The 14,622-nt window shown below is 37.6% G+C and overlaps 1 protein-coding gene across 2 annotated transcripts in view; it reads right to left on the bottom strand.

The window, feature by feature from the left end:
- Positions 1 to 13,229, bottom strand: part of LOC108713084 (copine-8) — a 134,801-nt gene extending 121,572 nt beyond the window's left edge. The window contains exons 1-2 of one of the 2 annotated variants that reach the window (XM_041588502.1): positions 13,054 to 13,229; positions 12,582 to 12,839 (exon numbers count right to left, since the gene is read on the bottom strand). In XM_041588502.1, the coding sequence (XP_041444436.1) occupies positions 12,582 to 12,709 (128 nt within the window). In that variant the 5' untranslated portion in view covers positions 12,710 to 12,839; positions 13,054 to 13,229. Of the gene's footprint in view, positions 1 to 12,581 lie in introns of both variants that reach the window. The other variant, XM_018255792.2, reaches the window with a different exon arrangement.
- Positions 13,230 to 14,622: the final 1,393 nt, after the last annotated feature.

Raw genomic sequence — 14,622 nt, 5'->3', positions numbered from 1 at the left:
CAGTCCTGCAAAAATAGATTTTCTGCAATTCTTCGATTTTCTGACCATGGCGTGTGCCAAAACCATATTGCCATTTCTTTGATTTACGATTCTTTACATTGATAGCGTTAAAAAAAATACAATGAACTGTAAGAATCACTAATAAACAAACATGCTAAAAATCTAATTTTATGTAAAATACAGACATCATTTTTACTCTTAGTAAGGCACAAGTAGCATTATCTCCTATACAGCACAGTTAGGAGGGTTCTCATATGCATACCTCCCAACATTTGATGTAAAGAGGGACAAAAAGACTTGCTGCGCGTAGAACATTTTCAACCATGCCTATTTTGTGGCCATAACCCCTAATCACCATGTCCATTTTACAAAATTTGGCAGGTTATGAAAGTTTGAACACATTTCTGGGAGTTTTAGGGACATATTTTATGTGTTAGAACAGTTTTGCTAATGAAGGTGAAATTGCCCTTTAAACTTTCAGTTTCCCCAGGAGTCTTGTTTATCTTAAATAGTTACAATTGTATTTTTGATTATCTTAAATTGTTAAGCATGTATGGGCAGGGGCTGAGTGTACACACACACACACACCACACTGTCCCCCTTCCCCAGCCACATTGAAGGTAAAAGTGCTGGGCCCCCAATACTAGTTCTGTAAATCCTAGTCTGCAATATCAGCCCAATAAACAGCAGACTCTGCAGTTGGAGACAGGGTGCCTCTGCAAAGGGCTGAAGGTTAAAAGTGGAATTTAGTTTGTGAAACAAGAGTTGATTAAGTGAGGATAAGGTTCTAAATTGTATTTATCATAAATTGTGTACATATAAATATTATATATATATATATATATATATATATATATATATATATATATATATATATATATATATATATATATATATATATATATATACCAAATCCCCATCGAAACTGATAATTATAGGCCAGCTTTTACATTTTACAGTGCTGAGAGCACTAGGGTTGTATCAGTGTCTGATGATATTCTGTACAGTAGCACACAAGAACATTTGTTTCTTAAATGTGGTCTTGTTTTGTTACTAATAAGCACATTGGTCTTGTTTTGTTACTAATAAGCACATTGGTCTTTTTTATGTTTTACACACACATATTTTGGTAGTGGGGGGAGCCAAAGTGTTGAGCAATTCCAATCTATAAACAAATGCTCTATAAATGTATTATTACTGCTACTTCTTATTAATCATTTTTCTATTCAGACCCTCTACTATTCATACCAGTCTTTTATTCAAATCAGTGAATGGATGCTAAGGTAAGTTGGACCCTAGCAACCAGTAATTGCAAACTGGAGAGCTGCTGAATAAAAAGCAAAATAACCAGGAAGGAAAGTCATTTCACACTTGGAGGTGCCAAATGTTAGGCACCCCCAAGTGAATGTATTTACTTACCTGAAACCAAGGGCCGGATATTTCAGTGAGCACCATGGAACGCTTCTCTTCCCGCTTCTTCTTGCTTCTCACAGCACGCATGCGCATTAGAGTGAAAAGCCGAACTTTAACTAAAAAGTCGGCTATTTCATTCCACTGCGCATGCGTCTGCCCTGGGAAATTTGAAGAAAGAAGAAGTCGGAAGAGGATCACACCATGGTGCTCGCAGGGAATAACCCCAAGCCGGTGCAGTTTTCTGCTGATAGGAGCAACGGCCCGAGGTTTCATGTAAGTAAATGCATTCACTTGGGGGTGCCTAACATTTGGCACCCCCAAGTGTGAAACGACTTTCCTTCTCCTTTAAGCCATATCTAACTCAGGATGAAGACTAACTTTTCGCATGGAAAATACATGATGGACAACATTACATTAGCAGATTCAAATCTGCTGAGGGCATTGAGAGAATTAAGCAAAGCACGAGTGAGCAGGCAGGGCCCAGGATATAACGGTCATATTCTGATTCCATGCATTGTAGGAGGCACACTGCAGAGGTCACTTGCTTGTACGATTATGACCTGTGCTAATGAGATAAATTGAAACCCCTTCTACCTTTTAATGACTGATGTCACTGAATCATTGCTGGCAACAAGGCACAGAAGGGAAAGTTAGATGAAACTGCCTTGCAATTTGAATTAGTTCAGTCATCCATGCGGGGTCCCCTTTATTGTAACAAAGTCTGATGTTATTGCAATCGTTGTTCAAAGCAGAAAATCTGGTTGGCACCCTCTGACACATGTATGGGATAATCAATTGTTTAGAAGCCTGAGAGCAACAGTTTAGAAAGCTCTGGCAGGTCAACAGAGATTATACAGTGAGGCATGCACGTCCATTTAAAAGCAGCTTTAAAACAAAGTTTAAAATGTGCAGTTTCATACCATTGGTGCTACTTCTGGATGCACAGCCATGTGTCAATTCAGCAACAGTTCAAAATAAAAGAGAAAAAAACTCACCATTAAGATTACCACAAGTAAAATCTATTACTAATGGTATACTAAGGTAAGTCATTTTCATATTTTCATATTTGTCTTTCATGGCAATGCATTGAAGACAAATGCCCATTGTCTTCAATGCATTGCCAAATTTTTTGCTGCTTTGTGAATTTTTGGTAAAACAAAGGCTATCGGAGCTCTTGTATTCTCCTTATCTACCTTGCAAGGACCAAACATGGAGTAGCTGCAATTACATTTTTTGTCCTCTCAGCATAAATAACAAAAACCATCGATTTTGTAACATGGAAGGAGGCATCCCTGGAAGGGAAGCAAAAGCATCCTGAAAAGCCAGTTTAAAACAGTAAGGCAGATTGTATCCAATGATGACTTATTTTAGAAGCAGGCTGACATTTTGACTGATAAGTTCACACAGAAGGGGCATGATAAGGAGGAATAAATGAAAGCTGTAAGATGAAAAAAAGGACAGGGAAAAATTGCACCAATTCAGAAAAAGCAAACAACATTCTGTGTGTTTGGTCAGCATTCAGTCTATCTAAAATAAAATTACTGGCCCATCTTGGTGAAAGATAAGATATATGGAAAATTATTTAAATACCTTTCCTGCTTCTGTAAAAAAAAAAAATACAAAAAAAAAAAAAAAAGCAAAAGTATAGGTGAGAGACTGATACAGGCAGATATTTCAAGAGAGGAAATCTAATTAGTCAAAAGAAGGGCACAGTAACCTCTGTAAATTATGGACACTGCATGGGTATAGTACTCTATTCAAGCACATCCAAGGGACCAAAATTACACCAATTATTTTGTGAATACAAAAATTGACTACTTTATGTTCGCCAAGATGCAAAATAAAAGTCAGATAATAGATATTACAGCTCAGTTAAATCAGTTGTAAACAACATTTTGAAAAATTACTCTTAGGGGAAGATTATCAGAGTGAAACCACAGAATAATTTACCCACTTTCTATTCATTCTAATGGGATTTTTAGAAGTGAATTTATCAAATGGTGAACTCTAATTTCCACCCATTGATAAATCCACTTGTAAAATTAAGCCAAATCGTGGTTGGGAGTTAAGTCGAATTTTCATTTTTAATATAATGAGAAAAATTCAAGTTTTAATAAATACCCCCCTAAGGGATATGTTTTGTATATTTTTCAAATTCACCAATATACTTTACAGCTTTTATCTTCAAGATAAAAAGGTTTTGAAGATACTTTCTAAAAACAACATCTGAAAAGGAAGAAACATTTTCTTCAACTGACTTAAAATGAAAGCTTATTATGGTTAGATGTTATTTATTTTCAGCCTAAATGAATTTTAAAATATCCATTATTTAAGAACAGTTTTGTTCTTCTGATTAAAATGCAGCATTAATTCTTATTGCATTGGGCATCCTCACAGGACATTACCTGCAATGGAACAGAAAATAGTACTAAGGTGTGTCATGGAAATTGATGCTATTTTTTGGCACAAGTACTGAAAATCAGCAGGCTATTGCAGTGGAGAATTTAAGCATTTGATTTGTATATTTTCATACCTCCCAACTGTCCCGTTTTCTGCTGGACAGTCCCAATTTTGATAGCTCAGCCTGCAGTCCCAGGTTTCTTACTGAAATGTCCAGAGTTTCTCTTTGATCTCCTGCACTGCCGCCAGAAAAAAAGAGCCCAGAACACTGAGCAGCTGCACTTAGATACATTTTTAACAATTTAAGATAAGCATAGATACAATTGTAACTAAGAAGATTAGTGGGTCTCTTGGGAGAACTGAGAATTGCTGCTTAAAGGGCAATTTCAGTTTAATTAGCAGAGCTGTTATAACACCTTAAGCATGGTCCTTAAACTCCCAGAAATGTGTTAAAATTTTGTAAAATGGGCATGGAAATTAGCTGATGTTTTTGTCCCTCTTTTTTACTTTTTTAAAATGTTGGGAGGTATGTATTTTTAAATTTCTTGTGGTCTCTACATTGGAAGAAATTGAAGCATTACTCAATGTAGCTTTTATATATTAAGTCAATAGCATTTATCTGAAAGATATACCCAGTTTATTATTTATATACTGTAGCTGTGAGTGGTCATGTGATTTTTCCAAACTCAGCCATTTATCAACCACTACAGTAAAAAAAAAAAAGTAACACGTAAGGATGCAAATGTAGAAGTCCTTAGCAACACTACATAACAGGCTGCTCCCAAAAATGCATCCGTTTTGAGTACCTATGCCAGAAAGTGATACTTTACGTAAGCAATAAGCTATAGCTTTACGTTTGTCTGAAAATAAACTGCACCAACACCCACACACGTCACAATGAAAGGACATATCAGTCGCCAGCTATTAAAAGCAATTAGCATCATATAGGTCTCTTTTGCAATCTCTTTTGCTTGTGCGTTAATGAATGAAGCATGTTATGACAGCAATAACAATGTAATGAAAAGATTAAATAGGAGAGGTTTTCAGTGTCAGAAAAGAACAAAGAACATGTTGATGAACAAAATGTGAGGAATAAAATGCTGCACATAGTTCATGTTTGTTTTGTTTTTTTTGTACATTATTCTCAAACTATGACCAGGTCATAAAAATTCCAAGTCTGAATATTTTCTCAGCCCCACCTCCTCACAAAGTACAATTTGTCAGAAAAAAATATATTATCGCAAACAACAGTATATCCAGACACAGGAATCTGAAGGTTTTAAAGAATCAAGGAATCTCTTGTAATTAAAGAATCTCTTTTAAGAGTACCTAAACTAAACTGGGATGGATGTGGATGTGATCTACTTTGCTAAAGCATTTGATACAGTACTACAAAGAAAGTTACTGATAAAAATTAAGAAACATTGACCTGAGACATAATTGTTATTGGATAGAATATAAATAATGAAGGTAAATTGAACATTTTGGGGGTTATTTACTAAAGTTCCAATGCCAAAGACTCTATTTTTTTTACTAAATGCAAATTAAGTTAAAAGTCTGAATAAAAAAAGTACTCCAAGTCAATGGGAGACGTCCCGAAGATGTTCTGATCTGTGTTGGGTTTCGTGCAATAATTCAGAAGATTTCATGGTTTTCAGGCAAAAACACAAAAAAGAATCTTAGTTTTCGGGCGGCAAATCCGGAAACGATTATAATTTTTTCACAATTTTAGTACAGGAAATTTTAAGAATGTGGAAATCCGTGTGGATTTGGTCAGAAAATGATCAGAAATTTTGATAAAAAATCGGCTTTATAATTGCACCAGTATTGTTAGCGGAGTACTGCAGGGGTCTGTCCTTGGTTTTTGCTTTTAAACTTATTAATTTAACTAATGGCCTGGAGGTGGACATTGTAAATACTGATGGTACTTACTGTTCAAAGTGTTTTTGCTGATGTTACTAAATTGTGAAAAATTCCATGCAGGATATTGCTGCTTTGTGGAGATACATAAATATTAGTTATACTAGACACTAAGGGGTCCTAAGGGTAGAAAGTGAATTTTCGAATTCCAAAATTTCGAAGTAATTTTTGGGTACTTTGACCATTGAATAGGCCAAAATTCGATTTGGATTGAAAAAACTTCACAAATTCGACCATTTGAAAATTGAAGTACTGTCTCTTTAAAAAACTTTGACTTTGACACCGCCACCTTAAACCTGCCAAATTGCTGTCTAGCCTCTGGGGGACCTTATAGAACTTCTCTGAGTCTTTGGCTAAGTTTTTAGAAGTCAAAGTATTTTTTTACAATCCTTCGATTCGAAGGATTAAATCGCTCGATCAAACGATTTTTACTTCGCACAAAAACGGCCCCTAAATGAAAGGATTTGGGTATTTTTGTGAATAACAAACAACATAACTCTAGACATTGCCAGTCAGTAGATACTAAAGCACATTAAAAGGGCATTAACATAAGGGATGAATACATACAAACCAAAACTGTACTGCATACTTTGAGGTCAGGCCTTACCAGAAATCTATAGAGAGCACAATAAGATTTTCCTAATTTTGCCTCTTTATAGGTCCCTTGTAAGGCCTTATCTTGAGTATGTAGTGCAGTTTTGGTAACCAGTCCTTAAATTAAATTAATCTAGCAAGAGTGCAGAGACATGCAACTAAGCTGGTATCAGAAGTGGAAAATTTAAACTATGAAGACAGAAAATCAAAGTTGGGTTTCTTTTCACTGGATTATTTTTCACATAGAAAAGCACAAAGAACAAGAGGACACCCTTAACATTTGAAGACCTGATCATTTTTTTGAAGGAACACAATTTTTTTTTCAAGTTGAGAGCAGTGAGGTTGAGGAATGCCCTACCAGGTAATGTTGTGATGGAAGATTCTATTCATGCCGTTAAGAGTGGGTTAGATGACTTCTTGAACAAGCATATTATCAAAAGTTATAGATCTACAGCTAGTTAAGTTGCTCTGGGGTCATTTGTATGGGCTGAACTTGATGGGCATATGTTTTTTTTTCAAACTCCAATTAACTATGCAATGCACATATTCATTTAATTCTCAGTAATATCAAGCTTTCATTTTTCTTTCAAGGTTTAAAAAAAATACTTGCTCCTTTTTTCCCCATGTCTGCAATTTTTCTGTGTGTTTTTCTCAAATGGGAGAAAAAAAAACCGCCAACTCAGTTAAGATAAATAAATGTGCATTCCAGATTGAAGTTCAAAATAAACAGTAGAAAATATGACATTTGCAAACAAAACCATCCAATAAAGTTGATCTTCTTTGCCTCCTCTATCAATAAGTATTTGTGTGTAGCCTATATTTGATATATGCGGATATATCTTCTCTTGTAACATTCTTCTGTTGTACAGTGTTGCAGAATAAGTTTGCTCTTTATACATACACATTAACAATATTAATAGTAACTGTTTCCAAGACTGCAAATGTTTAATAATTTCCATAATGTTTTATTCCATAGATAATACAAGTTTAATGATTTGCAATGCTGTTTGAATACAATCTGGGTGGCAAACCTTAAAATCAGTCAAAATGATAGAAATAAATAATTCTGTAAACTCATACAGTTTTCAGTAGAAAAGTGACAGCTATCAGCTACTCTGCAAAATCAAAACGCAAATCATAGATTTGTTCTTTCATAAAGACTTCCCAGTGTCTTAGTTATTTACAAACAAACTGTGCAGGAACAGGAGACAATTATGAATGTGTGGGTGTTTGAGCTGTACTGGCACTGGTACCGCTGCACAAGCGCATGATAAATGGAGACATTGCAGATACAACAATAACAGAATAAAGGTTTGACAGCTGCCAAACATGACCAGTAGGGTTTAAAAGGGTTGTAAGCAACAATAAAGATGTAGTGCAAGTGCAAGTGCAAGTGAATAGGGTTTGTGCTGTGCATACTTTGTGCCTAGACTGGTATTTTAAAGTGAGAATGATGGTGTTTTTTGTCTTTATATTTAAACAAAGCAAATTCCTAAACTGAGTAAGTAGAGTCATATTCTATTTCCTGTTCATCCAAATGCAGTAAAAACAAATCAGCAGCCCATTCAGAAGACCTCTGCATAATCTCAAAGCCTAAGTGGCTGTACCTGGGAAATAGGAATGGGAGGTTAATACAGTGGACTGCTTATCTGTGTAAATTGTGCTTATGCTAACAGAAGTCAGAAAAATGTGGCCCCAAAATAGAACCTGTCTTTTCTGTCATTTCACCTACTGCAAAATGAACACATTTACTGTAATCTATAAGGGGAAAGTCATAAAAAGTTTATCACGGAAAGCTATATACTGTATTTTTGGAATATACATATTCTCCTGAATATAAAATAGGTAATCATAGCTTCCTGCTCCAAGCTTACAAACTGCAAACCTTTCCAAAAGCCCAATGTGCACAGGTGTACCAAAATATCTGGTGTGTAGATATCCCAACATTTACCATGTACATACAAATTTCATGGCTTATATTTTTACTATTTCAAGCACACTGCCTATTATGTGTGGTGAAAGCTGCAAAAAAGTATGTGGGCCCCTAAAAACCATATAATTTAGACAAGAACAAATCTATCTGAATCCAAAATAAGCAACAATGTATGTCTACTTCAAATTACCAAACTGTACAGCTTTGCTACCTCAAAGCTTCCAGTTTACAGCATTCTATCTAAAATATAGCCAAGATAAATCATCATTAATATTAATATCAGTGGTCTGAACAGTTTGATGCCCTGCACACATTAGTTTAGCTAGGTATTTGGTATTTAGAGAACCCAAAACACATACACATTTTCATGGTTAAAACTTTGGTTGGTGCAAAATAAGAACTGTGAATGCATATTATGTGCAAGGAAAGCCCACAATAGTATTAAGATCCTTAATATATATATTTTTAAAGTACGCATTACCTCAAAACTGAATCCAAAGTTGGTAAAGACATCTCTCTACTTAAAACTACTAGCTACAAAGCTATTGGCTGTTTTTATGAAATTTCTATATTTTTGGAAAGTATACATTCTGATGAATGTTTAAATTAATTTTTCAAGTGTGTATTTGTATATGCACGCGCATACACATAGAGCCGTTGTGTGATTGTGTGTGTGCAAATTATAGCAAAACTTAAGAAAAATGTGTGATGTGTGTACATGCATGCATTACTGCTTTTTGGAGCTGGAGGGCAGCTGACAGCAATAACATACCTCCCAAAATGTTTAAAATAGAAAGAGGGACAAAAAGATTTGGTGGCTCATTTTATGATCCTGCCCCCTAATTACCATGTCCATTTTATAAAAAATTGGCAGGTTATGGAAATTTTGAACACATTTCTGAGATTTTCCGTTCAGGTTTTATGTGTTATTACAGTTTTGCTAATGAAGGTGAATTGCCTTTAAGCTTTCAAGTCACAATTTCCCGAAGAGGGGAAAATATTTACAATTGTTTTTTTGCTTATCTTAAATTGTTACAAATGTATCGAAGTGCACATGCCACATACTCTGAGTTCTCTGCCAAAAGCCAATTAAGTTTTAGGAACTTTGTATCTTTTTCTGGCTGTTCAGTGCAGGAGATCAAATAGAAAGTCGGGAAATTTCAATAACAATCCGGGACTGCAGGTTGAGCTGTCAAAATCGGGACTGTCTTGCAAAAAACGGGAGGTACGCAATAGAGGAACCCCAGATGAAGAGTCATGTACAGCAAGTGTGATGGGCAGCTCAAGTGGCTGCAATTAAATTCCCAAACTGGTGTTACCGGTCACCGGTTTGGGGTTGGTGCTGCAACAATTGTATTGCTAGTCAGACATGACAGCCCCATTGCTTCTAGGAGATTGTCATTGCCCCTGATTCTGAGAGAAACCTCTAATTAGTAAAAAAAAGTTTGTGCAATTAAAGCCTGCCAGTGTAGTGTGAAGGGTATATGTGTGTGGCAGGCAAAGGGTTAATAGCTTTTCAATGTCCATTATGCTGCACAGAATAGCCAAGCTTTTTAAAAATAATTAAAAAATAATGAGATGAGGTAACTGAATCCAATTATTGGTTCCTTAGCGTCACTGATTATTATTGTTGTTATTATTATTACACATTGAATCAAGCACCATTCACTCTGAACCTTTTATCCAGACAAAGATACCTCAGTCTCCGCAGCACAACTGTGATTAATGTATTGGCTTTTTGATAACATACATTATGACAAGATGATCTAATGGAAGCTATTTAAAATGACACATAAAACTGTCATCTCACACTGACAAAACCCTGCGTGCAGTTGTAAAAAGCTGGTATGCATTGAAAACTACATCATACAGTATTTTACTTTATTCTAAGTATGCAATGACATTCACCCACATAAAATCTAACTATTTTAAAAAAAACAATATGGCCATGATATTGAGATGTTACTTCTGCAAATGTAGGTGCAATGAGATGAACGGTTAGCTTATTAGATTTAGCTCATAAGAATCGTTACCAACAAGGCCAAGTTAAAAGGATGAATACATCTTTCCTTTATTATAGTACTAATTAGCAAAATTCATCAGAGAGGCCCGGCACACACAGCAGCCCCTACCTGACCCTCCCTCCACCCACAAGGGAGGTAAGAGAGCAGCTGGGGAGGGAAGATTTCTAACAACTATAAACCCCTCAGTATGGGGCCCACTGCAACTGCAGGGTCTGCTGTAGTTATGCCACTGTCATTTCAGTGATGGAATACATAACCCTAGGCACATCTGACCTCAATGCAAGAAGTAAGCAGTGGATAGGTCTGCATAATTAGATCAGATGCTACTCATGGAATGTCAGAAGTACAGGAGAAAGGTTACAGATGTACCCTCAAGGCCCTGGTAAGGTGTTATAAAATATATTTTAGAAAGCTAGATCCGTACATTTGTGTCTGTACTCGATATTGTGAAATAAATTAGTACTTGATTGTATTTAATGGACTATGTTAAGCTACATGTTCTTCAAACAATTTGAATCACTGGGCTTTACAGAGATTGTTCATCATTCAGATAAATTCCTGTCCAAGTGAAGATTACATTATATGGCCCCTGTCATATTTACAGAGACGATGGTTAATTTTATCATAAGCTAATTAACTTGCCTGTGTTTTTGGAGAGTGGGAGAAAACTGGAGAACCCAGAGTAAACTCAAGCAAACACAGGACACATGCAAAACATTTACACTTCCTGCAAATTGCGGTCAGAACCAACTCAGGTACTGCAAGGAAACAATCCTAACCATTGAGCTACAGTGACGTCTGTTGGTACTTAGATCAGTTTGAAAGGAAACATTAGCCTCACAATAACATTAAATGATCTGACAGGTTTATAGAATGTTCTGAATAGATTTGTAGAAAATATAGTTGGAAGATCTACACCACATTTAATAGTTGTGTCCCTAATGTTTTTCCAGTCTGGCAGCTTTGGTTATGTTGAGTCACAAACATTTGCTGCTAAACACTACAAGATAGTTCTTTAAAAAAAGCCTGATCCACCTGTTAAACTGAAGAAATAAAGGGAATACTGATCTTAGTTTTTCTACAAAGAAAATGATGCAAAGTGTATAGATCATGCAATCGTCGTCATTCACATATTTCAAATCTACACGTGAATATAAATATATTAGTTCAAAATAAATTGTGTATATTAAAATTTTACCTAGATTTGTAAATGCAAGATACTGTATAAACAGGACGTTTAGTTGCAAAAAAGATACTATGGTGAAAATGAAGACCTCGATAGATTCCGTTGCTCAGGTATTAACTAAATGCTTGTGCACACTGTTGGTATCTAGTGAACCACAATCCTCAACTAGCCATCAGAAAAAATGTGTTTCTTTGGAAGAGAATATGTCCCTTGGATTGCACTGCTAACAAATCTTTAGATAAATCAGGTAGTGCCACAGGCTTAACAGCAGCTACCATCTACTGCACGGGTATTCTATTTGGTGTGTTTATACTGGAGCACAGGGCAATAGGGAGAGAGCCACACACATACAATCTGTCTGTTATTTACTTGTGGATGATGGCACTGGGAATATTTATACAAAACCGTGACTCAGCCCGTGTCTCCTCTGGATTGAGCAACCTTGGAAATTTTGATATAATGTTGGATAAATGGCATTTGGCAGAGTGAACAGTGGAATAAGATTATGTGCAGTTGTGCAAGAATAAGGTCATGTGAAGCAATGCTAATGGAAACGCTCCTTATTATCAGCTGCTAATCAGATGGAACATCTAGCAAATGTATGCTCTAAATCTGAAAAAAAGTGTAAATCATCCTCAGATGTGAAGTTACACAGCAATAGTGAATGTCAGTTATAAACGTACAGCTGCCAAACGAAACCAGAAATCTGGAAAACCCAGCTCCAGTCACTATTCCATATTAGAAATGAGCCAGCAAATCCCCACCCTGGCACTGGGCATATCTGTCTGGACTCCCTGTCAGAATGCAGCGGGACACAAGCAATGGCCACTTACTGTTGCTTTAAGAACACACAGTCAATAAGTAAAGTGAAAAAGAGGGCCAACTGCATGCTACTGTGTAACCACTCAATAGGAAAGTCCCTAACCCATTCTTGTCTGTAACAGATTAAACTGACAGGCACTTTGTACAGAGCAGTGGAAGCAAATTCCAGAGCAGAACTCTACATGGACACACACAAGTACACACACACACACACACACGTATAACTTTTCACAGTGACAAAGACCTATCGCCAGTGAATGAGGAAGATACACAGGGGCTGGACTCTCACCTGCACGATACTGTCAGCTCCACTTTGGTGGCCGGGATACTGGCACTTAACGTACAGAAATCTCCCATGGGCGCCACTCCTCTGTAACCGAAGTCCATCTCGACGCCCAGTTTATCCGGTCCGAGCATGGGAACTGTTGGGTGTGGAAGACACTACACAGAGCTGCGAGGGAAGTTTGGGTACAAGCAGCACCGTCAGGCTCTGGGCTAACAGGAGCAGGCAGGGTTGCCAGGTTTATGTTTCAAAACCAGCCAAAGACTATAAAAAAGTAGCCAAAAGCTATTTTAAAAGTAGCCCAAAACTAGCCCAATTCATACACTGCCAATTCTATTTCCCCGTACCCCTTCTTGACTAAATTAGCATCCCTTCAAGCTCTCCTCTGATGAAAGTCTGACTGGCTCCTATCTGCTTCTCAAGCTGAGACTTTGCTGCTGGGTTTTCCCTTATGCAAAGCAGATGATAGATGCCTTACCTCCCCCAGCAGTGTGTGTGTGCGCACAGGCTACTTGCCTGGGACTGGCAACCTTCCCCCCTCCCTCTCCTCCACCCCTCTGTCTGCAGCTAGTCTGGAGCGCACTCTGACAGCCAGAGAGAAAAGACAAGTTGTGGAGGAGTGTGCCTGTGAGCGCAGAATAAGAGAAGACTCCTGCACAGACTGAATAAGGTTTACCACGTGGTCGTGGTGGGTGGTGGCACACTGCAGCAGGCAGTCTCTCTCTCAGAGTCTCGTGAGTCGAGAAGTCCAAACTCTGTCTCCCCACCCACCCAGTCTCCACACCCACCCAGTCTCCATACAGGCACACAGTCCAGCCAGCAAGTGAAGCCAGGGGATTCCCACATATAAAATCGGCACGTGACGCCATTGCATTTCTGGGGAAGGATTGCCAAAGGCATTAAAAGCCTGGGTGTGCGCAGGGAGAGCTGCAGTTTATAGCCTAAACTATACCTTGTTAGGAGAGCCTATATAAATCTGTGTTGCCTTGGGCCTATTTATTTTTCTGTGCCTCCCTGGTCAGTAGGTCTGTGCAGCAACAGCAAGTGTGTGGTAGTAGCCTGCTGTTTTTAAAAATTGTTTTAGTATATTTTTGAAGAGTTTTGGGATTGTCTGACTGGCTCTTGGGGGGAGGAGGTCATGCCAGGCTGTTCTGTAGCCATTTGAAAGTGATCTGGCCTCTGGGGCTAGAATTGAAAAGGGTCTGTGGGGCTGCTGAGGCAATATGTGAACTGTTGCAGGCAGGGGGGCAGACAGAACCGAGAAAAAATGTATTTGGGGGCAAAGTAATTTGTAAAGGGTCTCTGGAAGTGGGACTGTGACTGGCTTGTGAGGGGGAGGTGGACTGGCTGTGCTGTAGCCATTTGAAAGTGATCTGGGGGTAAAATTTAAAAGGGTTTGTGGGGCAGTGGGTGTGGTACTGTTGAACTGTTACAGGGAGTGAGGGAGGGGGCAGACAGAACTGAAAAAAAATCTGCAAACAAAACCCTGAAAAACAACAAAAAACGACTATATTTGGGGGGAAAATAATTAGTAAATCGTCCCTGGGAGTGGGACTGTGCAAAACTGTGATAAGTAAAAAAAAACACAGAAATATGTTCAAACTTTCATAACCTGCCAAATTTTGTAAAATGAACATGATAATTAGGGGGTGTGACCACAAAAATGGACGTGGGCAAAATATTTTGCCACACTACACGCGCCAACTTTTTTATCCCTCTTTCTATTTCCAAAATGTTGGGAGGTATGCGCTAGCATAGCAGTGCTTCTTTTACAACTATAACTGTAGGTGGTTCGAGGTGGGGGGCGCAGAAGCATTACCTTGCCTATGGCCCTGTTTAGTCTTAATCCGGCTCTGGTTCAGAATGCTCCTGGATCACTGAGATGACTGAGACACTAGAGACAGGAATATTAAACTTTAATGTTAATTTTTGGGAAAATGGTAAAAAATAAAAGATGGAAAGCAATTGAAAAAAAGTCTTTGTTTATGGTGAACAATCTGAAAACAACTGAACTTAAAAAAAAAAATATAAAAAGGGGTTTGGAAGG

This window comes from Xenopus laevis, chromosome 3S (genome assembly GCF_017654675.1).
Source record: "Xenopus laevis strain J_2021 chromosome 3S, Xenopus_laevis_v10.1, whole genome shotgun sequence".
Taxonomy (NCBI): Eukaryota; Metazoa; Chordata; class Amphibia; order Anura; family Pipidae; genus Xenopus; species Xenopus laevis.
The sequence above is the reverse complement of the archived record's forward strand: the minus strand, read 5'-3'. Positions and strand labels throughout refer to the sequence as shown.